Source organism: Numenius arquata, chromosome 3 (assembly GCF_964106895.1).
Source record: "Numenius arquata chromosome 3, bNumArq3.hap1.1, whole genome shotgun sequence".
NCBI classification, from domain to species: domain Eukaryota; kingdom Metazoa; phylum Chordata; class Aves; order Charadriiformes; family Scolopacidae; genus Numenius; species Numenius arquata.
Genome location: NC_133578.1, coordinates 19,741,820 through 19,769,568, shown reverse-complemented (window position 1 = coordinate 19,769,568; position 27,749 = coordinate 19,741,820). Strand labels below are relative to the sequence as shown.

The following is a 27,749-nucleotide window of genomic DNA, read 5'->3' as shown; positions in this document are numbered from 1 at the left end:
AATGAATCTCTTCAAAAAGAGCTGGGTTATAAATTCCATTGCAAAGACCCTTCCAATATTGTCTTACTACTTAACAAGAGTGTTCACAACATTATGTAGAGATGAAAATTGCCTTAAGATACAGCTTGCAGTGAAGTGCTGCACATGTGATGGTCTTTAATAAGTAGATAGTCCAGTCTCTTGGCCTTTACTTGTATCTTTGCTGGTCAAAACTCTTTGTGTAATGCAGAGTAGTGTAACATTTTCTGGATGCCTGTTTCTGCATAATATTGACTTTTACTCAAAGGAATAGCCCGATAGTAGCTGCCAAATAGCCCTTATTGACAAATTGGCATTGTCATATCCCAATGTATATGTTTGTCACTAAAATTAAATTTATATTTCTATTCCACTTCACTACACCTTTTTTTTTTAATGTTTCACATTATAATTTCCAGAGGCATTAAGCTAGACTCTCCTCTAGAAAAGTCTCAACTTACTTTTTTTCATTATTCATTTTTTTTTTTGACAGTCTGTTCAGGGGGACAGTCCAATTTCTTCCCTCTTCTGCACTGACAGGTTCAGTTGGGGTCCTGACACTGATTGTTAGAAAGAGACAAGTCTTCCCAGAGGCACAAAAAGTAGACTTTTATTAAAGAAAGCAGTGAGGCAAAAAATTGACATCTGTCCCTTAACATTTTTGATGAATTCATAAAGGGGACTTCTAGCCTTAAAATTACAGTGTGTAGAGGTGCAATAGTAAGCAGTTTTATCTTTTAAATACTGATCTATTTTAAATCTTCTTACACATCCAGTTCCCACTAATGTATGGCTCCAAACTGTGAACTTTGTTGTGAACAGACACAGAGCAGCACGAAGATTAGAATAGTCAGTATCTGTGCCTATTTTCAAAGAAAAGAGAGAATTCCTGAGTACCCATAAATTAACACTGGCAACAAACAATAGCTGGCCCAGTTAATAAATTTGCAAATTACTGGTCTATTTATTGTGTTAAGAAAAACTGTTTTGTGGCCCCTGATCATTAGTATTCAGAGATAATTGATCCCCTTGAACTTCATCAGTCTGTTGAGATACAGCATGTGGGTGAAGCCCCAATATGTATTTGTTTATGATTTGTCTCAATAACTGACTTACAGAAAGGTAAAACTCTATGATCTTTAAACTTCTCGTAAATAATGCCTTTCAAAACAGTTTCATCACCCACCCACCTGTAGGAAATATATATACCCAAACTGGTTATATTGCTGATCAAATGATAAATATATACCTTGACAGGTTACATGATTGATTGGAAGATTGTAACCTGATTTGCAGACATGCTGAACACCCACAGCTCTTCTGAAAGTGGAGCTCTCAGTTAAGGGGGAGGTCACATATGAAGTGATAGACCTTGCAGTTTCACTGCATGTTTTTGTAATCTGGCCAAGCTCTTTTCTGTCAGCCCCAAAAGATTAAGAAATAAGTAATAATATCCCCCAAGGCCAGACTCAGCTGTTGATATAAAAAGAACTATTATATGATCATGACTTCAAGCTGACCTTCAGGTTTTCAGGCTAAAAGAAGACTAGCAGCATCTAGGACAAAGAAGGGCAATATAAGACCTAAAAATAAACCAAATTATTGATCTATGCATTTTCAGCAGTCTGACACACTGCGCTGTTTACAACATCATGCAATAACTCACACAAACAACAGGCTGATCATTTTGGAATGCAAGCTGACATAAAGCAGAAAATTCTGAATTAAGGGGAAACAATTTTTATATGTCTTCCAATTACACAGCACAGCTACACATAATAATGAATTTGGGGGGTAAGCAGAGCCAGCATTCCCTAGTTACTGTATGGAAAGTTTAAATTATTGGTTTCTGCTGAAGTAAGAATCATCTTTTTTTCTGCTATTTGCTATTCTAGTTCTCAATGATCAATTCACATAACTTATACAGGAATTATTCCCTTTGTTTACAATCATATTTAGCATCCTCATGCAATAATATTTCATCTTTTATTGTCATTATAGAATTAGGCTTCTTAATTACTGTAGATATAGTCATAGAAATAAGATAAATGTGTGTAATTTCATTATCATTTAGAAGGTGTGACACACTGTGTGTGAAAAGAAGAAAAGTAGAGAACATCATGGTGATGGCAAAATCAATAAAAATACAGCAGTCTCAGGGTAGTCATTTATACCTGTGCAAAGATATCACCAAAACTGGAGAGTAGGGTCTTTTGCACCAGAGCAAGTTACTATATATAGAAAATAAAGCCCACTGTTTTGATCAGTTTCAGAAGAAAACATAGCATTTTCACTGGAATTACTTGCTATTTCATCAAGTAATAAAATAGCCAATATTCACAGCAATTGTGAAAGACAAAATATTCCTTCTTTCCAGTAGAGCCTCTTCTCTTTGTGACAGCTGAATAGACTAAGGCATCTGAATTGCTGCAGTGTTTTGAGAAGATTTCACAACATATGGTAGAAATGAAGCAGTCGGAAAGCCCAGCTGCTTTGAAACATGTAACCTGAATGCATCCTTAATTAGTTCATGTCCTTCCCTCAAGATCTGCTCCTCTGAAAAAGGGATTGCCCAGTTTTGCAGAGTTGGGAAAAAGTATCCAGTATCTTCTATGAATTACACTTTCAAGTAATCAATGTTTTGTGTGGTCTCTTTGTTGTTCTTGCCTTGAACCAAATACTCAGTGATCTGTTCTGTGATGCTAACATGGAATGGAGCACATAATTTTTTTTAATGCTAGATTGTTTTTCATTCTTTTGATGTTAATGAATGGGGGAAAATAGGCAGACACAGGCTTTCAGACTGCATTGTAGTTTGTTCTGAAAATATTGAGGAATATGTTGAGGGTGTAAGAAGTAATGCCCCACAAAGCAAGTAAAACTTATCAAAACCAAGGTGTAGGCAGGTTTACACAAACCTCATTTCTCTAGATTAGAGCTCTAAACCCCCAAACTCCCACTTCATGGTGGACTGACCTTGGAAGTTGCTAGGTTGCTCAGTTGAAACCAAGAGTTTTGGACACCCACCAGAACTGTCCCACCTAGAACTGCAAGTAGCCAAGCCCCTGCTTAGCCCCTGTCAAGCCTCACTGAGATCCAGGGAACTGCCAGAGTCCTCTGATCCACTTGGTGTGCACAGCCCGAAAAAATACCTTTCACACATGCAGTTAGAATTGCCTTAAAACAGCCGTGAAAGGAGTCACAGCCTCTCTTCCACAGAACCTTAAAACCACACAAAAATGCAGTGTGGAAGAGACCTCTAGAGGCCATCTAGCCCAACCTCCCACTCTAAACAGCATAAATTAGATCAGAATCAGGTGGTTACCATGTTAACTCAGCAAACGGTTTCTATGTTTAGGTCAAACATATATTTTCCCAGAGAAAATCACCCAGCGATAGACTGCAATAGCAGCTGGTGTGCAGAAAGAGGGAGGGAAGAGGGCAGAAAGCCGTGGATCTCATCAGCCAGAAAGAGCTGGTGTTTTACAAGGAACATTGATCGTGTAGCTAACATTTAGGGTACTCACTTAGAAAGAGGCAGTCCTGGGTTGTAGTCCCAGAGTATTTTGCCTGTTACTTATCTTACGTAAATGACCATCTGTTAAAACATCCACAGAAATAACCCTGGGCACCAGGGACTCAAACTCAGGACTCCCTCCTTGTCTGAGTGCCCTTACCCTCAAACGGTCTGGATTCTGAACTCTGTTCTAGTGCCAGACACCTCACATGTAGGCACTGTAGTACCATGGGTGGATATAGCCACAAATGCCATAAGCTGGGCAGGCAACATTTAGCATTTATCTGAAATTACATATTCACCCCTATTAAGAGTCATTTTCATCAGACAAAAATTGCAGGTATGTTCAGTTAGAAATTTAATATTCATCTCTTGCAAGTAATGAGTTTCCCTTTCAATGTAATACTGGCTATGACACAAAGTGAAAAACTGATGGATAATTTGAAAGATTAACTTTTTCAGTGAAATAGTTAAGTGTCCACACATCACTAATGAGAGAGATTGATGAATAAACTAAATGTGAGAGGAGAAAGTTCCTGCAATTTGCAGCTAGTAAGGTATAACTGATGATAATTATAAAGCAGTTATCTTCTGCTACTGGTTAGAAACCAGGTGACCTTAAGCATATAAAGGAGAAACAGGAGCAAGGCTTGGGCAGGGTGTAGGAGAGAAACATGTGGATTGGTTGGTTTTGAGGTATTGGCAGCTGAGGAAAATATTTTATGGTTAGGGTTTTTAATTTTCTTTCATAGGGTTAGAAACAGTAAGAAAAAGCAAAGAGAGTTAAGCTCAGTCAGTACAGTATATTGTATGATGAATTCTGAATGCCCTTCAAATTAAGAAGCAAAATGAGTTCTGTCTCCTCTTCTGTTATCTGTTGTGTGTTAGAACTTGGATACTGCTTTCAGCTTGTAACTGGCAACAGGATCAATAGAGAAGTGCATACCCAGAATAGTTCAAAGATAATGCTTTTCAAACACACAAAAAAAGGAGGAATGGTCCTTAAATTAGATTGAAATATCAATATAATATATTATTATGTATATTATCTGTAAGGGAAAAATTAGGAACCAGCTGTATGCAACAAAAATCAAAGGGTCATCAAATCCCAAATATGTTTATGAAATAGCATGCAAATCAGTGTGCTAACATGTAGTTGCAAAGCATTTATTGAGCTTTATGGGTGGTATAGGTGATAATGAGCATAAAATTAATGAACATAGCACAACAAATATCTCTAGAAAATATTTACTAAAAGTGGCTAGTTCAGGCCATCTATAATGTAGAAATATACTATTAAATTCAAATCTATCTGAAATAAAGTACCTAAATTGCATGAATATTTAGTTGGGATTCATAGTACATAGAGAACTCAAAGAATTTTTTCTTCCTGATGTCAGGGTGGCCTTGTATTAAATTTATCTTAGATAAATCTGTTTTTCTTTGACAGTTGAATAAATCTTTCATTGTAGCACATGATAGAATTGTCTTTCAGGTATTTTAGGTGTATTTTCAAGCATAAGTTTTTTATGCAAAGAATTGCCAATTTTACTTTAAGTCGTTGCATCTTTTTAAATATGAAAACTGCAGTAACTATTTCTAATTTAATATCTTGGAAGTGGTCATGAGAAGGTATGTTCAGCTCAGACAGCCTATTCAGAATACTACCACTAATCAATAAGAAATATTTGTTAAGTGGGAAGAAAAGTTCTTCATCTCACAGCTTTGCATTTTTTTTCTAAGTATCCATCTTCTTTGAAAATGTTCCACTTTCTAAATGAATTCTATTAATTATGAAGCAACCTATTCTCTTTTGAAACAAAAGAACTGCTGCATGGTATGGTCTCACATCTGTATCAATCTGTTCTGGTCTGAGAAGTTTAGTTTTACTGGGTTTGTAGGTGCGTTGACAATGAAAGACTAACTGAAGGAGGGTAGCACTTTTTGCTGCAGCTTAGTCTGTAATGATGTTAGTTGCTGACTTTGGAAGTGAGCAAGAAATCAGTGTCTGCGGCTCATGGTCATGCTGTAGAACTTGTTAGAGGCTATCTAATTTATTTTGATGAATTTTGTTAGGGTAACACACAGACTGCACCATTCTTCCAGGTTTTCAGAGTTTGAATATTAATTTTGTATAGGATAGTAACTTCCAGATATATTACACTATTTTCTCTCTTCTTTACACTTATAGTACCAAGTAGGCTAAGGAAACTGCAGTAGTGAATGACCCATTCTGCAGTTTATGCAGTGTGATAAATTAGTCAATATATCTAGAAAACAAAGAACATTAAGAACATTAAAGTTTACAGTCAGGCTTCTTTCCTAGGCATTTTTTCCACTGGATTAAGCTTTTGATGCCTGGAATCATACATGTGATCACCCATAGTACCAAAAAGATTGCCGTATCTCACTGGTTAAATCCATAAATAAAAGGTCTTGTTCTCTCCTGAGCATGAGCTTCATTTATCATAACACAGGTGAGGTAGAGATTCTCAAGGAGTTATTTTTGGCTCACTGATACTGTGCTATCTCAACATTTTTGTTAGAGTACCAGAGTATCCATTGAGGAATCGTCATGAAGTTCCTACCACATCTTGCCACAATTCCCCAAAAGTAAAATATGTTTTTACATTGGAAAAAAAGAAAGAAAAATGTCTAATGTAAGATCCAGCTACTGACTGAGGAAAGGCAAATTGTTTGCTCAGTTCTCCATGGTCACCACTCCACCCTTTTTCTCTGACTAACCAGTATGAATTGAATGAATAGCTCTAGAAATCTGGATCACGCTTTTCTAGGTTGGTTTTGCTAGTGAAATGTGATTTGTATCATCACATTTTGTGTACATGTGTATGCACTCTGTTCCAGCTTCCCTTGCCAAATGGCTTTTTGGTTGGAATGTTACTGACCAAATGTTGTAGAAGGTTGGGTAAAGCACTAAAGTTTCCTACAAGTGGTGTGAAGAGAGACACCTAGGCAGAACGCTGAGACTAAAAGTTTCCTTTAAGTGAACTGTGTTTACATATGCTCATTAGGTATAATCACTGGAGAGCTACTGGGGAGATGGACATTTCTAAATGAAGCTTTTCACCAGCTACCAGAGAAGTTCGAATTGCAGTTCACGCCTTTTTAAACACTAAGGCGTCTAATTACAAAATGCAAATTCTCTAGAAACTAAAGTTCGCTTATTTTGCTGATTAAGGAAAAAAAATACCATGAAACTGAAGGTTAAACCTAAATATGAATGTATGCATAAGGGTCTTTTCTCCTTTACTCCTGACAGTTACATCAGTAAGTACTGTAATCATAGAACCACACTATGGATGTAGCTGCTTTATTTTCACTCCATGCACTTCATACTTTCTTACAGCTTTTATGCTCTTATTTAGCTGCATCAAAATGTTTGGCAGCTAGCAAACCAGTCTGAATGGATAATAATGAAAGATATAGTTTTCATAAATATTGTGAGGAAGACAAGATAACATCAACAAGCACAAAATCTACTTTGTTTTGTTGTCATGCTACGAACAAATGATAGAAAATATCTTTTAGGTGACTAAAACCCACTGCAGTTATTTAAGTCCTTATTACAAATGTCACCCTTGCTCTTTTGTTGTCAGACATATAAATGCTTGTCACCAGCTTAGTGTTGCCAGAAGAGCAACAAATAACTCACAAACTCCCGAGCATTTTGAAGGATATCATTTTCTGTTTTCTGTAATAACACCTCATAGTGAATTTTAAAGAAAAGGGTTACGCAACTTTTAATACATATTATGGCATTAACATTTGCTAAAAATATTCAGTTGTTAGTATCTCCTTCTTCAATATTCTGCATATCACTAATTTAAGATTTAAACTTCAATAAAGCACACTCAGTAGATCGGTATGCTTCTAACTGTTGCTCTGATGATGCATTACCCACTAATATGAAAGTAATTACATACTGACTGGCAGGAAGAGGCTCCTGAGGTTTAAGATCTATAGGCCATTTCTTAATTTTTTCATGGAAAATAATGGGTGGAAAATGAACTATAAAAATACTTTCTCTCTTTTGTTATCTATCTTCATGGGAAAATAAATTATAGGTTAGAGATAGTGAGTTTTCTAAATTATTGCATGTATTCAAGTTTGGTGAAGTAATTTTTTTAACGCTAACATCCACAGAACTATATTTTCCATGAAACCTGCACAATTTTACTGAACAAATATGAGAAGGCAGCTGTTCTACTGCTTTAATCTCATGGCATACATAACTTTCCTTAACAATTTGAAGATTTTGTGTTACTGTGTATTTAAATACCTTTAGTTGAACAGATTTACCTAATTATTTGATAGTCTTATGAAAATATGGCACCTCATGGCCTCAGTCCTGTAATGCTCTCAGCACTCCCAGGAAGTCTCAGTCCTCTCAAATCTGAGTTGGATTTGAAAGTTTTCATCATCACTGAGGAAGGATGCCACCTTATAAAACGGAGATTAATTGGACGACATTTCTTGAGGAATCTTTGCAAATCTTTAAGAACAAGAACAGTTTTGTTATTCTCTTCACATGGAAGGTCAAATTACTTGATAATAAGGCCTACCTTTTGCTTTCTGTTCTGATATTGGTTGAGCTCTCTGATGTACTATTACATTTCTGGAGATTTCAGTGGTCGTGGTTATCATTACATTTATATAGTAAACGCAGGCACTAGTGAGAGTCCAGTAATTGTTCAGTACAGCTGCTATAATTTCAAGACATCAACCCAATCACTGTATGCTAGTGATACATGTCACTAATGGATATATATACTGTGTGAGTGTGGGTTTCAGCCACACAGGGATCAGTTCTTAAATGTGTTCTCTGTTTCATCTCATGTTTTAGATGACATGATGTAAAATATTATTATTGCTTATCTAAACACTACTTTCATGAGTATAATGACAGTCCTGCATAGAAAATATGGAGAGCAGAGGAGAAAGATACACAGAGAGATAATTTTTAATTCTAAAAATACTAAAATAAAAATTGACGATACAAAGAAAGAGAAAGATCAAGTAAAAGCTTTTCTTGTGTTCAGGCTGATCCTTATATACCTACTCCCTTTTACAATTATACACTCTAATTCATATATTTGTATCATTTTTTTAAAATGTCTTCTAGAAGACCTTACATTTCCAGCTCAAACACAACTTTCTATCATGGTGCCATTAACACTGAAGATACAGAAGACTTAAAATTTAAAACTTCAGCCCGAGGGACAGCAAAGAAACAGTAAAAACCTGTTGGCAGCATATTTCTTGCTCAGTGTTGTTTCCACAAGCCCTCCCAACAAAGGCTGGAAAACAGCCTTTCTCTCCTCTCTTGGAGGAAACATTCAATTTGAAACAGGTGTTTTGAGGTAGAGCTGAGATCACAGTCTTTCCATCTGAAAAGGCTTGTAACTTCAGCTACACAAATTGAACACATTACAGTGCAGGAGATTAAAGAGGAATCAGAGCACCAGAAAGCAAGTATGTGGATTCACCTGTACTAGTCAATCCATATCAAAATCCTCAAAGATGGAATTGTAACTAAACTACCTAAGGCAGAGATAGAACAATTCAACAAATGTAGCTTGAACAGTCACAGCAGCAGTGTTACGCTCATAGGTGCACAAGCCCTTTTAAAAATCAATGTCTATCGCTATTCCTTGTGGATTTTCCAGTATCAAATTAGCACATTTTATGGCAATAGATTAAGAGGTTATGTCTAGGTCTCAGTTAGAATTTTTCTTTTTCTTAAATTTTAACACCACCAAACAGCATTAACGTTCCTTTTCACTGAAATTTTTTGGACATTTATTATAAGAATTACTTAACTCTAAGTAAAATAGATTCCACATACCACTTTAAAAATACCCATTTTTTTCATTGCCTACCAAATTGCAGCTCCTCCAGAATATTAATTTACTGAATATCCAAAAACCTTTCCAGTGTTTCTGCATTTCAGTTAGGTTGAGAATACCACAAAGTCTGTCTTCAACTAACTCAAAAAAGCCTTATTTGGTGGCAGATTGGCTTCTGAAACAAAAATTATTACAATATGCCTAGATAAGCTTTGAGTTTTTCAGGTTCAGCCATTAATAACAAAAGTGCTGTTTCAATGCCTACCTAGAATTACACTTGGTGAATATGTGGGCATAGTCCAAAAAAAAAAAAAAAATCTATTGTGCTATTTCTAACCCTGCAAACAAAGAAATGTTGAGCCCATTGTTTAGATTAGAAAGGTTTATATCCTCTTGTATCTGAAGTCCCAAATGGGAAACATATAGGACAGCCAAGGGCAAGTCATATTTTCACACAGCAGCAGATTTTCTTTAACAAAAGCTTAATCTAAAAAATGCGAAGGCCATTAAAACACCGTGTTATAAGACCTCATGGGTATACTTCAAACTGTCTGATAGACAAAGTTAAGTACCAGCATTATATACAAATTGTCATAGTACATAATTTTAAAGCACTTTATACAGACAGAAGAGTAAAACAAGAAGCCAAGTATTAACATTCCCCACCATTAGTATTTCTTGGTTAAGAAGATGTTCTTTAATAGCTATACTTTGAAAAACATGTAAAAATATCTTTCACATTTAAAAATGCCTTTTAATGCTGATGTGTGAAATCAGTATGTAATGTGTTTGTAGGGCGCACTAAATCAAAAGTGTTTCAGCTTTCTTTTGGTACTGGTGTTAATCTTATTAGTTGTTCATGTCAGCATCAAGGAAGACAATCATCAAGATGTCTGAAAAATGAAAGACCATTATAACCTTCTGGGAAATTAGGTAATGCCTACCATCAGGGAGCAAATGTTGATTTAATTTCTGTTTGCTCAGTAATACTTGTGTAATAATTATTTTTAGGTCTTTTTAGATTCAGAGATCTCTTTAGGAGGTCCAGTCTGTAGGGGTCTCACAGTAATGATATGAATAGAGAAGAAAAGGGAAGAGATGTCCTTGCTAGTTACAGCTCTGTAGCTTCAGTAGAACTAATACACAGGAGAAAAAAGGGCCAGGGGAGGTTACATCAAGAGAAGAGTTCCACAAAGCTAATAAAATCTCCAATGCAAAATCACATCCTCTTTTAAAGCTGAAGTAATACTGCTTCATTTTATGAGCTGTGTTATCATTCGGATTTAAGGTCTATGGTCATGATAAAAAGGGTAAATTATTACAGGAATATGGCTTTAGCTTCTGTGTCTGCTTCATGTTTCTCATTTCTTTTGTTTTCCCAGTTTTTCATGTTCAATACTGTTGTTGATCTTGCTAATAAAGATCTGAAAATTAGTTCAAACTACCTATTAAAAGGAAGAGATCATACTCAGGATCTCAGGGGGGTTGGATAATATTGGCAGTGTTCATTCTGCACCATGAGCTGCACCAGAGAGCAAACAGGAATAGTAACATAGCTTTCCTCTAATTTAGGAGACGCTGCTTTCCTTGATTTCCTAGTCACCAACAATAAACTTGTACAGAGTTAAAAATGCTGCTGCAAAAAAAAATTAATCCAAATAGCTTTTCACTTTTTGTGAAATTAATTAGAGGTCACTGAGATTAACCTAGCCTAATAATCTATGGAAACTTCCTATAAAAATGAGAAGAGTATAAATGTTCTCATTTCACCACTTACTTATGTTCCTTGAGAGAACAAAACTTGCTTTACATTTCATTAACGTAGTCACTTTCCACTGTTACACTCAGGTAACAAGTATGAATGATTTTGGCTTTCTGTTTCAACTTCGAAATGTATTTGGATTAAAAGATATAAAAAGTCAAAAGTTCTTCCAAATTCTTTCCCTTATTGTTGATCGGCTACAGTAGGGTCTATAATCCCTGTTTCCATTATCATCTGGTTTACATTTTCATGTGAATTTCATATCTTGGCTGCTGAACACACTTTATACAATGAGAAATTTTGAAGTTTCTTCAATCTCCACTCATAATAAAGATATTCAAGACTTTCAGCATACCAGGAGCTGACATTTTGCTAGATTTGCTACAGCTTCCCTTGTTTAAAGATGCAGGAGGGGCCATCCATTCATCTGTCAGGGCTGTTTGCATAGCATTGAACTGAGCCCAGCAACATATTGACAAAATAATATTTTTTCATGTCATACAGTATTTTCTAGAAATAAATCATTTTAACATTGTATTTCAATGAGTGGACTGGTGGCATCTTCCATAGTTTTACACAAGACGTTTTATGGGTGAGATAAATGGTTTTTTTAGAAGTCTCCAAGTAATTTGGGAATATACATATATAGTTTGAGCTTTATTAAATGTTTATGAAATTCTTTTAGCATGAAAGGCGCTATGCAAGAGCTAACCTTGTTAGTACAAACTTTAATTCATCTGTGGCAAAGGCAGCAGTGGCAGAAGAGTACTGAGTACTGAATATGATTACATCATTTAAATATACAGTTCATATGAGACACACTTTGTCATCAGACATAGGAAAGAACCTTTCTGAAAAACTAACTTATTAAGCTTTGCACCCATCAAACTTCCACATCCAGCTTTTGCATAGATATACTTGGTATCCGTCTACCTTACAACCGTTTGGTTTCCCTCAACCCTGTGTAACTCTTATTTTGCCACCTGTAAACATTGCTCTTTGTTCAAATTCCCTGGATGGGCATTAGTTCTGTCCATGATGGAAGGTTTTATCTAGATTGTGAATATGCTGCCTATTGTTTGTGTGAGTGTACATTAATCATGTATCTGTTTTCTGTTTGGAAATATATGGCGCAAAAATATGGTGAATTCTTAGCAAAAGTGAAAAAGGTCATAGAATCATCGAATGGTTTGGGTTGGAAGGGACCTTAAAGATCATCTGGTTCCAACACACACACCCCGCCATGGGCAGGGGCACCTTCCACTAGACCAGGTTACTCAAATGCTTTCTGAATAACTTGCATTTGGTCCATGCAATCACAATATGTTCACAGAATTAATTCAATGCTTCTTGAAAGCATCAGGCATGCTTTCTGTTTGTTCTTCATGTTTATGTGCTTTATGTAGCTCTGCGGTTGCTTGAAGAGCCATGGTCGAGCATATAATAACCCTACCCCACACTTTCTCTCGTGCACTGCTAGAATAGCTAGGAAACCATATTGTAAATCCATGCAGTGGTTTGACAGAAGTATTTATTTAAGAATTCATGATGGTATTCATAACAGACAGTTTATCACTTATTATTTCTGTTATGATTTATTAATACACTATTCTCTTTCTTTGTTTCTAGTTCTTTGGGGTTTACTGTATGCATTTGCATTCTTTAATAAATTTAGATTGAAAATGCCTCATAAAATTTATGAATATACATGTGATACATTGCAATATGGGTCTCTCAGAGTCTCTTGAAACTGTACAGTTTGCATAATAGATAACAAAAATAAAGTGTTTTCTTTGCAGGAAATAAAAATAAACTGGCAAGTGTCCCCATTAAGTTATAAATTCGAAATTAAAAGGAGAAGAGGACAAATCTTTTTGTGAATTAATCTTAAAAAGAATCAACTAAATTTAGAGGAGTAACACCAATGGTAACTCATTGCTGTTGCGTAACAGCTTCTATGAATGCTGTCCACTCATTATTCTTTGCAGGATGCTTTCAGTTTAGTAGGTAAATATTATTCTCTCTACTTGACAGAGGTTAGAGAGGTTAAATATCAACTTGCTAAACATCACTGAGAAGTTCAATGGCAGAGACCAGAGTATAAGTCCCAGATCTTTCAACCTCTTGCCTAGCATTTTGCCTACATATTCTATTTTATAAAATAATTGTAGAGGGAAGAATTTTTGTGTTTCTTCAAGAAGTGTCAAACGTTGTTGCTGCATGTGGTGCTGCAGAGCCCATAACAAGAGTTCCCTGCACAAACCAGTTATCCAGTAATGCATACAGCCAATGGGCTGTAAAGCACATCAACCCAGTTTGGCTCCTTCCTCACTAAGAAACACTATATAAAACAAGGTCTTTTGAACACAACACAGGGCAGAAATGTTACCCAGTACCAAGCAGATTTTCTTGAGGGGAAAGATGTTAGAGCTATCAAAAATAAGATAACACCACAGACAGTGTATCCCAGTTTAAAGTGATAAAAGTTTACTGAATCTTATTTATTTATTTATTTATTTATTTGTCACTTGGTAGTAACTCTGGTACATACACTTCTTTTCCCCTTTTGCTTAATAGAACAGCAGCCAGTAATAAACTTTCATTCTTCTGAAATATCTTTTCTTTCCATTTCAGTGAACTCCTGTTATCTTTGAGAAACTAAAAGCTATCAAACACTTCAGAAAGATCAATCTGTCGAAAACCCTGTGAATTTACAACAGTTACTTTGATCTCACTCCATATTTTTCTGGATATCTGATTGCAGCCCTTCTATAATAAGTGCCACCTTGAACTTGTGATCTTAGAAAGTGAACACATGAACCTAAAAAGAGCAGATGTTCACCAGCCCTATCTGTGTGAAACACCTGAAGCAAGATTCTCAGAGTCAAAAAATGTGTTTGAATGAAGACTCTTCTAAATAGCAGCAGCTCTGGATTAACACTGAATGGGATAAACAAGTTGAATTTTAGATCAGGGTTCTTTAATAAAAGACAAAATGCAATATAGTTTATTTAACTGACATTTTGTCATTATAAATAGAATAAATCTTATCACCCAATACTGCTTGTGAAACACACCAGTTATAAATACATTCCTGCTTTCACCAGTAATACCGATGTGAGATGGTATTTCATCAAAGTTGAATACCCCTACATTTTTTGCAGAGAAAACCCATTGCAGCTAGTATGACTTTTGCTACTTAGCATTATAGTCTTCTCTTTCGTAAGATGCAAAGAAGCTCGACTTTCTCATCATGTCACGTCCCAAAGTTCAGAGACATTTTGCAGAGACTGCAATATTTCAGTCTTGTCCCAGTGCTGTTCCTTCCTCGTAAAAACATTTAATTTCATGTCACCATTTTACAGTCCAAACCATAAGGAAAGTTTCAGTGTCCAGAAGAGATAAGTTAATAACATTTCAATAACAGTGAATTTGTCAACGTCTATTTTAAGCAAATGGAAATAGTAAAGGTCTTTTGAGGGGATTGCTAAGTACACTGAAGTGTTCCATCTAGCCAAGATTGGCCAACACCAGTACCCAAGCCTTGAACCGATGTCACACAACAAAAAGATAAATTCACCTCATATTCAATCAGTCTCTATTGAAACTGCCAACATGAAACCCAATAATGTGTTTTCTCTTTTTTATGTATGTGCAACTGCTATTTTTTTTCATTTGAGAAACCAAATTCATCTTCTTTCTCTTGATCTAGCAAACAAAAACAGTTACATAATGAGTGTTTGTTTTCAATTCCCATTGCATGGGAGTAAGCGATGCAGAAATGTAAAGTCCTATATCACATTATGAATATGAAACTGACAACCACCAGTCAACCTCTTCTGTTGTGTGTGTCTAAGAAACTAGCATTAAAAAGTTGGATCGATGTCTGTTATGGTCACTTTTATACTGCTGTTCCCTCATTTTGCCCAGTTGGTGGGTTTGGTTTTTGACTCTTCAGTTTCACCTAACTCAGTTTAAACCAACCTAGGAATAAATGTAACTAAAATTACAATAGGAGCCAGATTTCAGGGAAATAAGTCCAGTTTATGTTATGTGTTGCTTTGAAGTGAAGCACACTGGTTGGAATTTCAAGCAATTGCAAGAAACATGTGAAGTAAGCTTTATTGTTCTTGTTGTCTAATCCATTTCCTTCATTGTCTGAAAATCCAGCAGGAGAACACTGATATAAATTTTATAAATAGCAGTTCCCTTGCCACATATACTCACACTGCTCTCAAATAAGTAGGAAAACATTCTTTTCAACTCACCAGGTGGGGGTCTGAAAGTATTAAGACTGTTTAAGAGACTAAGTAATGCCTGTGCTTCAAGTTGCTGTCAGCTAGTGTGTTTAATGCATTAAAAAAATAGCTAGCACCATTAGTTAAGTGAAAGTCCTAGTTACAATATAAAAAAAAAGATGAACAGCCTCTGCCATCACCTCAGCACGGTGCTTAATGATTGCTTGAAGGTACCATATAATCTTTTGGATCACTTAATGGTTTCTTTCTTCACAGTTCAAAGAAGAAGAGTGGTTATTAAACCTGGTGTTCTCACAACATTTTTAGAGTAGAACTTCACTGAATAAGAAGTGCCACTTAGATTACTAAGGATAAGATCTAAGGTTTATACAACACTTGCTGCTGGAAAGTTAAACAGAAAAGAGTGTGCTGACCCTTATAATCTTATAAAATTATGTTTGAGGAGCATGAAATTCCTCAATCTTGAACAAGCTGAAATCTCAAATCCCAAACTACTAACTTCCAAACAAAAAGCAAATAAAAGTCGACGATGTTGCTGACAAGGTATTTCTCCTTCCAGTTATCATGTCATTTCAGTATAATTATTCACTTTAATGACTTTTGAAAGATCTGCTTTTCTAAACAGCATTGTTTTTAATTAGCAGGGGGATAAGAAATAAGCAGAAGTAACTTGTGGAAAATTGGTATAAGATTTCTTGAATATGTAACTTGCCCAAATGGGTAGTAGCTGAAGGTTGTCACCATCTGATGTTTGTTCATTTGTCTGTGTAAAATGAAGTGGTGATCTGAGTCCTATAGGATTTGGAGAGCACTTGCAGCACAGAAGACGATAATTAATGTCATTGCTGACAGTCTCTATAACTAGACCAAGCATTGAATAGGGACAAAAACCTAATTTACCTTGTTATCCTTAAAGGTTTTGTTCCTTCCTGTCAGAGTTCTGTCAGACTGGGGGAGCAGCCAAAGGAAATTTGTTTTATCGGGTGCTTACACTATGCTTGTTCTTTGCAACAAAGCAAACATTTCAGCTTCTAGAGCCAGCAAATCAAGCGGTGCTTGCAAACATAATCCCTTCCAAATAAAACTGAAATCCAACTTAGATAACACCAACAGATAACAAATCCATACTTTTCAAGGAATGATAACAAGCTTTAGGCATTGACAAAAGTAGAAGTGAAGCAAAAGGCAATACTTCTGTGGTACCATTCTTTGTCATACCTTTATGTGTACTAGAACTATAGCCTCAGTGAAATTTGTCCATGCATGGAAGTTTTCCACACCACAAAACTCAAAGTGGAGATAACTGTCAAGATGTGACCCCCTTTCACTTGTCTGTTTCAAACCTTTCAACTTGGTATGTAACAAAGTGAGCTGACCTTGGTTATAAAGTGTAAACAAGAGTCTCTTCACATACCATTCCTTAGTATTAGCTATAAACATCAGACCTTATCTGCTAGAAGCAGACACTGTCTGAAAAATATGCTGTTAATTTCAGAGAGTTAGTTAGAAGAGGCTTAACTGAAAAATAAAATTACTGAAAATTGGTTCTGTTTTACCTCAAACCAGGACAGACACTCACAGATCTTTCTCTAACTGTTTTATTTCTGATTGCCTACATGTTTTCTAATGAGAGTAGACTCTTTTGTAATTAATTTAAGCCGGTGATAATAGATTTGCTTTGGGAGAAAAACACTTGTCACTGCAAGAAAGTTGTTCACTGACCATGAACAGGCTAGCAAGGTTACCATGTGGTGGATAAATTAATTTGATGACATACTTAATTATGCCCATTTTATGGACCAGATATACCATTTAATGGTTGCTACAGGGACAAGAATCAACTTACTGTGTAAAATTGTCAATGAATTTATTGGACCTGTCAGATATCCTGAACTTCACAGAAGTTTAGGTTGCCAAATCATAAGTAATTGAAGCTTAATCCTCAAAACTACAGTGAAGTACTTTTTAAGTTTGTCCTGTATTTGCTAAGTGTACTGAAGGTAGGAATAGATTCACTGCCTGATTATTGACATGGTATATTTCTTATTCTAGGTTCTATCCTTAGGGGCTGATGTTCTACCAGAATATAAACTCCAGACACCTCGCATCAACAAGTTTACTATATTGCACTATAGTCCTTTCAAAGCCGTCTGGGACTGGCTCATTTTGTTGCTGGTAATATACACCGCCATATTCACCCCTTACTCTGCTGCCTTCCTTCTGAATGATAGTGAGGAACGGAAGAGGAGAGAGTGTGGATATTCTTGCAGCCCACTGAATGTTGTAGACTTAATTGTGGATATTATGTTTATCATTGACATTCTAATAAACTTCAGAACAACATATGTAAACCAGAATGAAGAAGTGGTAAGTGACCCAGCAAAAATAGCAATTCACTACTTCAAAGGCTGGTTCCTAATTGACATGGTTGCTGCCATACCTTTTGACCTGCTGATTTTTGGCTCTGGCTCTGAAGAGGTAAGCTTAAATGAATAAGAAATCTTAAATCTTAAGTTTTGACTTTACTACAGTAATATGTATATCTTAATATATTTTTTGCTTGTCAGTTAATAGGCTGCATATTAGTTCTGCCCCATTTTTTAAAGTTAAACTAAAATTAAATCTTCCTTAGTAGAATAATGTAGAATATTAGCTTTCATTGGCAGGAGAATAAGTTGAACAATTCAACTAGTATTTTTCAATTATAACATATTTTATAATGTCTTTACAAATACTGAAATATATCAAGTATGAAGGATTTGTTCAAATGCTTTTATTTAAGAACTGCTCCTTTGATTTGCTGCTTGCTTTGTAAAAACCGCTCATAATGCATATAAGTATTGTGTTGGCATTAAAGCATTAAAATAAATTTTCTCTGTTCAAAATCTTTAGATCACGTTTAGTCAGTGTAAAACGGATTAGTTGTAATGTAAACTATACCAGTTAATGAAAAGATTAGGCTGTTGTCTATTTTACCAAGAATATGGACTACCAAAAGAAAGAAAAAAAGATTATATGGGGTAAACCTTGCCAGACATGTCATTAGACATGACTAATGTCCTTACCCTATCTGTATAATAGGTTTAAAAAGTGTTTAATATATGTATACAAAAATTGCCCAAAGAAGTATAAAACATACGCTATGTTCTGGATGCCTGACCCAGTTCTGCCTCCTCCCAGAGACTTTTATTTAATTTAAGAAGAACTAAAGTTACAATATATTTTTTAATGAAAAGTCAATTGACAAGTACAGAAATGGGGTTTTTTTGTGATGCATAGAATACAGCAGTTTTTTTAAAAAAAGCAGCAAACCAAGCAAAATATGATCCATTCACTTTTCAAAGGACAGAAATCCATTTCTTAAAAATAGTGTTTTGCACATATTGACATAAGGGAAACAGACAGTTTTGTTGACCATATGTGCATCTCATTAATTGAGAAGATAAAGGTGAAGACTACAAGTTAATCAGCAACTTTAGCATGAAAATTTACTGATCTGACTGTATATGCCTCCATGTCACCATACAGTGAATGCAAAAACCTTTTCATTTTAAAAATAATTCCTTTTTATGAAAGTCATTTGCTGTGACAGCAAATATTTTTATGTCCACCCCAATAGCCTGATATGAATTATGAGCATACCCTAGCTATCCTCCCAAATTACATATAAACTTAATTAAGTATGCCTTTAAGGGTCAGTATAAAACAACTGGCACATACCTACATGCACCTTGACAGTCTTGTCAGAATATTCAGTCTTTAAAATTTCAGAAGAAGGATGAATATCAGTCATGCTTTTCTTAAATTCATTTTCTTAAATTTTAAATAATGAGAATGTTTTCCTGTCTCCCGTGCTTCTGAAAAATCTTTATTATATTGTGGTCTAATGCAGCAGTCATAGAAATCAATAGTAACATTCCTAATCAATAGTGGTATTCCTACTAATTTGAACATAAGTGTACACACTCTAGGTAACCATGAAATCTGGAGAAACATGTAGGTAATAGCATGCAGCAGAAATAAATCTTTGTTAAGGGAATGCAATGAGAAGAGAGAGAGTATCATAACAGTTCTCTTACCAAAAAATAACTTTTCTATTCAGAAGATGACTAAACAGGTCAGAGATTTAAGAGAAACTTTGATAACTTTTTGCATTCATTATCCGTGGTAGGTCCCAGTCTTTCTGCAGATGTTTTTCTGTGGTTTTGATAGCACAGGCACAGGAAAAACAATATTCTGACAATGACATTACTTCTACCTTGGACCACATCATTCCCATTCAGGTGTGGTCTGCAACCCTTTCTGATCACTGACCACTCATCACTGCCAAAAATTATGTCCAGTGACTGGAAGCATGGAACAGCAAGAATTACAACAGGGACCAATTCCAAAGTTTATTGAAGCAGTGCTCTTTGGATTTATCATAGAATCATAGAATAGTTTATGTTGGAAGGGACCTTAAAGATCATCTAGTTCCAACCCCCCTGCCATGGGCAGGGACACTTCCCACTATGTCAAGTTGCTCAAAGCCCCATCCAAACTGGTCCTGAACACTTCCAGGGACAGGGCATCCACAACTTCTCTGGGCAACCTGTTTCAGTGTCCCACCACCCTCATACTGAAAAATTTCTTCCTGATGTCTACTCTAAATCTACCGTCTTCCACTTTGAAGCCATTACCTCTTGTACTATCACTACATGCCCTTGTAAACAGTCCCTCCCCATCTTTCCTGTAGGCCCCCTTTATGTATTGGAAGGACGCTCCCTGGAGCCTTCTCTTCTCCAGGCTGAACAACCCCAACTCTCTCAGCCTGTCTTCATAGGAGAGGTGCTTCAACCCTCTGATCATCTTCCTGGCCCTCCTCTGGACTCTCTCTAACAGGTCCATGTCCATGAGGTTTGCACGGGCCCACCTCTCAAGCCTGTGAAGGTCCCACTGGATGGCTTCACTTCCCTCTGGTGTGTCGACCACACCATACAGCTTGGTGTCATCAGTAAACTTGCTGAGGATGCACTCAATCCCACTGTCCGTGTTGCTAACAAAGATGTTAAACAGCAGCATGGGTTCCAATACTGACCCCTGAGGAACAGCACTCATCACTCGTTTCCACTTGGACAGCCATTGACCACAACTCTTCAAATGCGACTGTCCAGCCAGTTCCTTACCCACCAGGTGGTCCATCCATCAAATCTGTGTCTGTCCAATTTAGAGACAAGGATGTTGTGTGGGACAGTGTTTTGCTTTGCATAAGTCCAGGTAGATCAGTTGCTCTCCCCTTATCCACCAACATCGTAGCCCCGTCATAGAAGGCCACCAAATTTTTCAGGCATGACTTGCCCTTGGTGAAGCTGTGTTGGTTGTTACCAGTCACCTCCTCCTTTTCCATGTGTCTTGGCAGAGTTTCCAGGAGGATCTGTTCCATGATCTTGCCAGGCACAAAGGTGAGACTGACTGGCCTGTAGTTCCCCAGGTCTTCCTTTTTTCCCTTTTTGAAAATGGAGGTTATGTTTCCCCTTTTCCAGTCACTGGGGACTTCACCAGACTGTCATAACTTTTAAATATAATGGAAAGCAGCTTTGCAACTTCATCCACCAATTCCCTCAGGATCTGCGGATGGGTTTCATCAGGTCTCATGGACTTGTGTACCTTCAGGTTCCTTAGATGGTCTCTTCACCTGCAGTGGGTGGTTCTTCATTCTCATAGTCTCTGCCTTTGCCTTCTGTGACTTGGGCAGTGTGGTTAGAGCCCTTGCCAGTGAAGACTGAGATGAAAATGTCATTGACCAGGTGTCCAGAGAGGGCCCACGTCTTCCCTAGTCTTCATCACCGACACACTTATAGAAGTTGTTCTTGTTGCCCTCAATGTCCCTGGCCAGATTTGGTTCTATCTGGGCTTTAGCTTGCCTAACCTGGTCCCTGGCTGCTTGGACAATTTCTCTGTATTCCTCACAGGCAACCTGTCCTTGCTTCCTGACTCTGTAGGCCTCCTTTTTGCTTTTGAGTGGGCCCAGGATCTCCTTGTTCATCCATGCAGGCCTCCTGGCTTTTTTGCCTGACTTCTTCATTCTTAGAATGCATCACTCCTAACCTTTGGAGGAGATGATCCTTTAATAGTAACAAGCTTCCCTGGGGCCCCTCTCCCTTCCAGTGCTTTATCCCATGGAACCCTATCAAGCAGATCCCTCAATAGGCCATAGTCCGCTCTCCCGAAGTCCAGGGTGGCAAGCTTGCTGTGCACCCCTCTTTGCTGCCCTAAGGATCTTGAACTCTACCATTTCAAGATCACTGCAGCCAAGGCTACCCTTGAGCTTGACATTCCCCACTCGCCCCTCCTTGTTGGTGAGGACAAGCTCCAGCATAGCTCCTCTCCCTGTTGGCTCCTCTACCACCTGGAGAAGGAAGTTGTCATCAATGTATTCCAAGAACTTCCTAGATTGCTTGTGCCCTGCTGTGGTGTTCCTCCAACAGATACTGGGGTGGTTGAAGTCCCCCATGAGGACCAGGGCCTGTGAACATGAGTCCACTCCTATCTGTCTATAGAGTGCCTCATCTGCTTGGTCTTCCTGCTCAAGTGGCCTGTAGGAGACTCCCACTAGAATGTCACCTCTCCCTGCATTTCCTTTAATCTTGACCCATAAACTCAAGGTCAGCTCTTCATCCATCCCCAGGTGGAGCTCCATGCACTCCAGTTGGTCATTGACATAGAGGGCAACACCTCCTCCTCATCTCCCCTGCCTGTCCTTCCTAAAGAGCCTGTATCCTTCCATTCCAACACACCAGTCATAGAAGCCATCCCTCCATACTCTATGATGTCAATGAGAGCATAGCTCTGGAAGCGTGCGCACATCTCTAACTCCTCTTGTTTTTTCCCCATGTGTTTGCATAGTGGCATTGAAGTTGTGTCCCTGCTAAAGCTGACTTACTGGCTGGAGTGGCTGCAGTTCTGTTGTGCTGCTCTCCAGGAGACTTTCCTTTGAGATGTTTGACCCTGAACATCATTCTTCCACCTTCCCCATTACAGATGTCCTTAAGAGTAAAGTGCCAGGTGCTAAAGTGATGCTAAAAGGATAATTTTAACATAAGATAATATTACAGATTAGTAGCAAACAAGTGCATTCTGGCAGGTGAGGACACAAATACAAAAATGTGGAACTTGAAACAGAAATTATTGGACAACGTAATGACTTTTCAGTATTGCAAATACACGTAAATCAATTATTCGTTCCCTCAAAACCTAGTAATTGAACAGTTTCACTATCTGGAAAAACTAGGTTTTTTAGCTAAGCAGCAATGAAACTATACAGATTATGACAAGTTCACCATGCCATTGTGACTTCTCTCTCTCATTCATGATATTGAATATGTCAGTCACTTTTTCTAAGCTGCTACTTACTGCAGCTTTGCTTCCTACATTACTAACTGTAATATTTCCCCAATGATCCCTTTTTGATAGTTTAGCAAGAAGAAGCAAATGTAAAACTGTTAGAATTGAGCATTTTTCATTTAACAGAATTTTTTCAGTCATAAGGGTTATCTTTTTAATGAAATAGCTCTGTTTTGTTATCTAGAGATTCTTCAAATAAGATCCCCTACGAATAATTGTATTGAATAGTCTTTTTATTAAGCAACATAAGCTCCAAAGAGAGCTCCATGTGTGCTCACCCAGATTTAAAATACCTTGATATCAAACCGAGTCTAGAAAGGAGAAAAGGTAATAATCCAAATACCACATGCAGCACTATCTGAATGCTCCTCTTTGAGCCTTATTTTGTCAGCCTCAGGAAAGCAACAGAGTAAGATAGTTAACTTTCCAATTTCTAAAATAGGGAACTAATATAATTTTAAATTCTTTTTTTCTGTTTAAGCAGACTCAACACTTAATAATTATGGCTGATAGTAAACCATTCTCTTTTTTTTTTGTGTATTGTAAATGTTAAGTGGCATCCCTGATACCTGGAAAGATAAAAATAATGAGTAGACAGACTTTTTACTTTCAATTCTTTTGGTAGTTTATTTTCAGTCATTCTACTCTGCTGAGGAGTCTGGGTTGGATTTTAAATAAATAATAGTTACAGTGGCACAGCTCCTTAAAGCACACACAGAGATGATGTGCCTGTACAAGGAAAGCTGCTTAAGATGATTATGTTTAGATATATGCATTTAAAATAATGTGCTTTTTAGTGTATTGATCAGCTTTTCATGTCAAAGACAAGTGCGTTGTAGGGAAAAATCAGATGGATATATAGATAACCAGAGTTTCATCTAGAACCTACTGCAATAAAACTTACAAACAAGTGACACTAACAGCTTCAGCAAGAAAATTTTTGTATTTATAGTATTATTAAATTGAGACCAGAGAGAACAATCAGTTGAAATATGCAGAAAAGCATGAAGACTTTTGCTTTTGCTGTTTGTGCAAATAATAGTCGATCATAGCTATTTATACAGAACATAATTAAAAAGCCTCTCAACAGGAAAAATTCTGCCTTAGAAAATATAAATAATCATTATGTATATATATCCAGCATATTCACAAAATGTAAGAGTGAATATGTCTTCTACTCATAGCAATAGATCACGAAAATAGATGGGGTTTTGTTGAAATGAAGACATATAAATCAAAGTATTCTTGTTCTTCTTTTAGTTTTGACATTTTCACTTCACTCCATTACACAGCGTATCTGTTAAAGCAAATTGAAAAGAAGAATCCCGCATTTCTAGGATTAGAGATGGAACTTCATAGACTTAATTGCATCTCCACTGATAGAATCAGTACTTTACCCCCTTGCAAATTAAAATATATTTGAAAATCAAGCTCAGAAAACATCTCAGGAAGAGATAGTTTCCTGTGTTCAGTTTAGCAATTTACTTGGAAAACCTATTCCCGTGAATTTCAAGTCTTTTACACTGAAGACTGCACAGGTGGTCATACAGGCAGTCTGCCTTTGCATCAGCAACTCTGTGGACTGAGTGCAGTCCAGAATGACGCAGCATTAGGGTAGAGTCTCTGGAAGTTGTTTAGGCGGATGGCTAATATCAGAGAAACATTTAGTACCAACATTTTCTTCCCTTAATTGTCTTTCAAGATGAAGCAAAGAGGAACCCCTGCACTGCTGGAGCAGGCAGTTATTCGTAGACTATTTTGGCAGTCCTTTATCAACAGCAGTTGAAGTACCAGTACTCTGCTATAAATAAAAAGTTTTGGTTAGCTGAAATATATTTGTTTAATTGTTCTTCGTACTAAATTTTCAGTATCATGATGCATGCAGCATAAAAATTTTCAACAATGACACAGTGCTCAGAAGAGGCTATTAAGGTAATGGAGCATAGACTGAAAGGCCAAATTCTAGCATGTATTAGAGGTTTTTCCAAGAGAGAGAAAAGAGTTAACTATGCTTGATGCTATAGTACTCATGTTTAATAGATTTATTTACAGGCTGAAAAAAAGGCTAGAAGGTTGATGATGGTTTTAACATAAAATGTAGGTAACAGGAAATCACTGAGAAACTGAGGACCTTACGATACCAAGAAACTGGAAAGGACCCTGTAGCAGATGAACTACTGTGTAAGCAAGTACACATTAATACACATTGAAAGACAGTTTGAGCTACTCATACATATCAGTGATTTATTTGGTTTAAAAAAAGAGAAAAATAGGAGATGATATTGTAGATTTATACATTAATGATACTGAATGTTATGAAGAAAGAAAAAAAAAACCAACATAAAAATCTAGAGGAAACTGAAGGATTAGGCAATCAGTAAGAAAGTCATGAGTTGTAAATGACTTTCCACAAGCAGAATACCATTTCTGAAAATAACTAATTAAGCGATACCAGCTCCCTCTTCCAGTCTGATATAATAATAACTTCTGAATGATACTCTCTGATTCTCAATGATTCTTATATTCTGAATGATACAATCAGATAAACTGATGCCCTCCTCTTTCAAATCATGCTTTAATCAACTGCTGTCCATCAAAATAGCCCCCTGCTGTGGTCATTTCAGCGTCAGGGCTTGAGAAATTGAGAGTATAAACCAGTCTCACTGTTAAAAAAGAAGACTAATCAGACTTAAGGATTTAGAAGGATTTTGTAAAATAAATTTAGGGACTTATGCTTAGAAAATGTAGTATCCACGAACTCCTGGTTTTAGGTCATTTCCTTCCCCTGGAGAGAAAATAATTGGCAAACTTTAACCTTTCTCAAGCTTCTTATTAGCAGAACTGAATAATTATTCTAAAACAACTAAAGATGTCTTCTGTGTGGTTACTTAGCTCATGGAGAGAACCATATAGGCATGAAAGAACCATTATAGGCATAATTTATTGTTTCTTTTTTGTGCTATTACTAAAGTCAAAACAGAAAAAAAATATATACTTTTAATCCAGGCCTCCCTCCTGTACTACAGATAGAAAAAATAAAAAGGCTTTTTAAAAGGGCAAATAGCACAATAACCAAACAAGGCAAAAATATCAAAATTAGGTTGGCTATACTCGTAAACAAAATTTTAAATTGGCAGATTGGAATATATATATAGTGGAATGAGGAAATTGAAGCTGATCTTGTTTATTTTTCTCTATAATTTTATTTATTTGCAATGAAAAAGTAAATTTGAGGAAATAGAATGTCTGTTTTGGCAGAATCTACTTAAAATGGGTATTACCTTAAGACCTTTATCTTTTCAATAAATCTTACCAATTGAAAAAGACTTCTTCAATGTATTGTAAAGATTTTAGATTCTGAAAGTACTATGGTCCTAATGAATTCCAGTTTAGGCAAGCATTTAAGTGCCTTTCAGAAATGGAATAATGTTTGCACTGAATATACTATAGTGGGGGAAAATTATCTCGTACCCATCTTCTGCCAATTCAGATTCAGTTTCAGTAGCTATGAGATTCCTATGTGCTTCTGGCTCACAATAAATGTTGCTACTGGGAAAACAAATTAAAACAATTAAAAATCCTGATGTGGGTATCTAGCAACTCCTGAACTTGTAGTGCAGCTTATAAAGTTAGGTATGATGAAAACAGAGCAGCAAGCAAATCAGAGAAAAGAATTGCATCTATCAGATTGCTATCTGCAGGCATTAATTTTTGGCAACAAATGGGGTAAGGCGGGTAACTGACAAAGTAAGACAAAGCAAAGCAAAGCAAAGCTAAGCAAAGCATTCCAGCACACCAAGGAAATTACGTTGTGTGAGGCATAGTTCTGACACCAAGTACTTCTGGTGAAGTGACGTAAAGGAGGTAGACTGTGTGAAGGCTCCATCCACACTGAGAAGTGGACAGCATGTCCAGAGGCACACCAAAACCTATAGATCATGCTTTCAACCTCTACTGCCAGCTGTATTTTAGTGTCAAAGCCTCTACACTGTATAAAAGAGTTTCTCTTCTCCAGGCTGAACAACCCCACAGGCTAACTCCCTTAGCCTGTCTTCAAAGGAGAGGTGCTTCAACCCTCTGATCACCTTCGTGGCCCTCCTATGAAATCTCTCTAACAGGTCCATGTCCTTCTTATGTTGGGGACTCCAGAGCTGGACACAGTACTCCAGGTGGGATCTCACAAGAGCGGAGCAGAGGGGCAGAATCACCTCCCTTGACCTGCTGGCCACGCTTCTTATGATCCAGCCCGGGATATAGCTGGCTTTCTGGGCTGCAAGCACACGTTGCAGGGTCGTGCTGAACATCTCATCAACTAACACTCCCAAGTCCTTCTCCTCAGGGCTGCCTTCAATCCCTTCTCTGCCCAGCCTGTATTTGTGCTTGGGATTGCCCCGATCCACGTGCAGGACCTTGCACTTGGCCTGGTTGAACTTCATGGGGTTTGCACAGGCCACCTCTCAATTCTGTGAAGGTCCCCCTGGATGGCATCCCTTCCCTCTGGTGTGTTGACCACACCACACAGCTTGGTGTCATCAGCAAACTTGTTGACTGTGCACTCAATCCCAGTGTTGATGTCACCAACAAAGATGTTAAACGGCTCTGGTCCCAATATTGACCCATGTGGCCTCTTCCATGGTGTAAAGATATGACTACATCTGTAATAGAATTGTTCCAACACCTCACTAAGAAAAAATGTTAGCTTTTCTTAAGATTGCTCTTTTCCTTAAGGAATCATAAATATTTCAGCTTGATCTACCTTACAAAAAAGTGTACCTAATGGCAATGTTCACATGCTGAAGCTCAGCCTAGGCATAGCTTTTTGAAGCATATGTTCTTGCAAACTGTTGAGGTCACAATCAATGAAACAGCCTACTTCATGGGGCACTGAGAAATTCACCCTGAAATTATTCTCTGTGATGCTAAGTTGAACCAAGGAGTGTTAC

The 27,749-nt window shown here is 37.0% G+C and overlaps 1 protein-coding gene across 1 annotated transcript in view; it reads left to right on the top strand.

Annotated features, from left to right (window-relative positions):
• KCNH7 (potassium voltage-gated channel subfamily H member 7) overlaps nucleotides 1–27,749 on the top strand; it is a 240,023-nt gene that overhangs the window by 168,399 nt on the left and 43,875 nt on the right. The window contains exon 7 of the mRNA XM_074146078.1: nucleotides 17,476–17,901. Within this exon, the coding sequence (XP_074002179.1) occupies nucleotides 17,476–17,901 (426 nt within the window). The remainder of the gene's footprint in view (nucleotides 1–17,475; nucleotides 17,902–27,749) is intronic.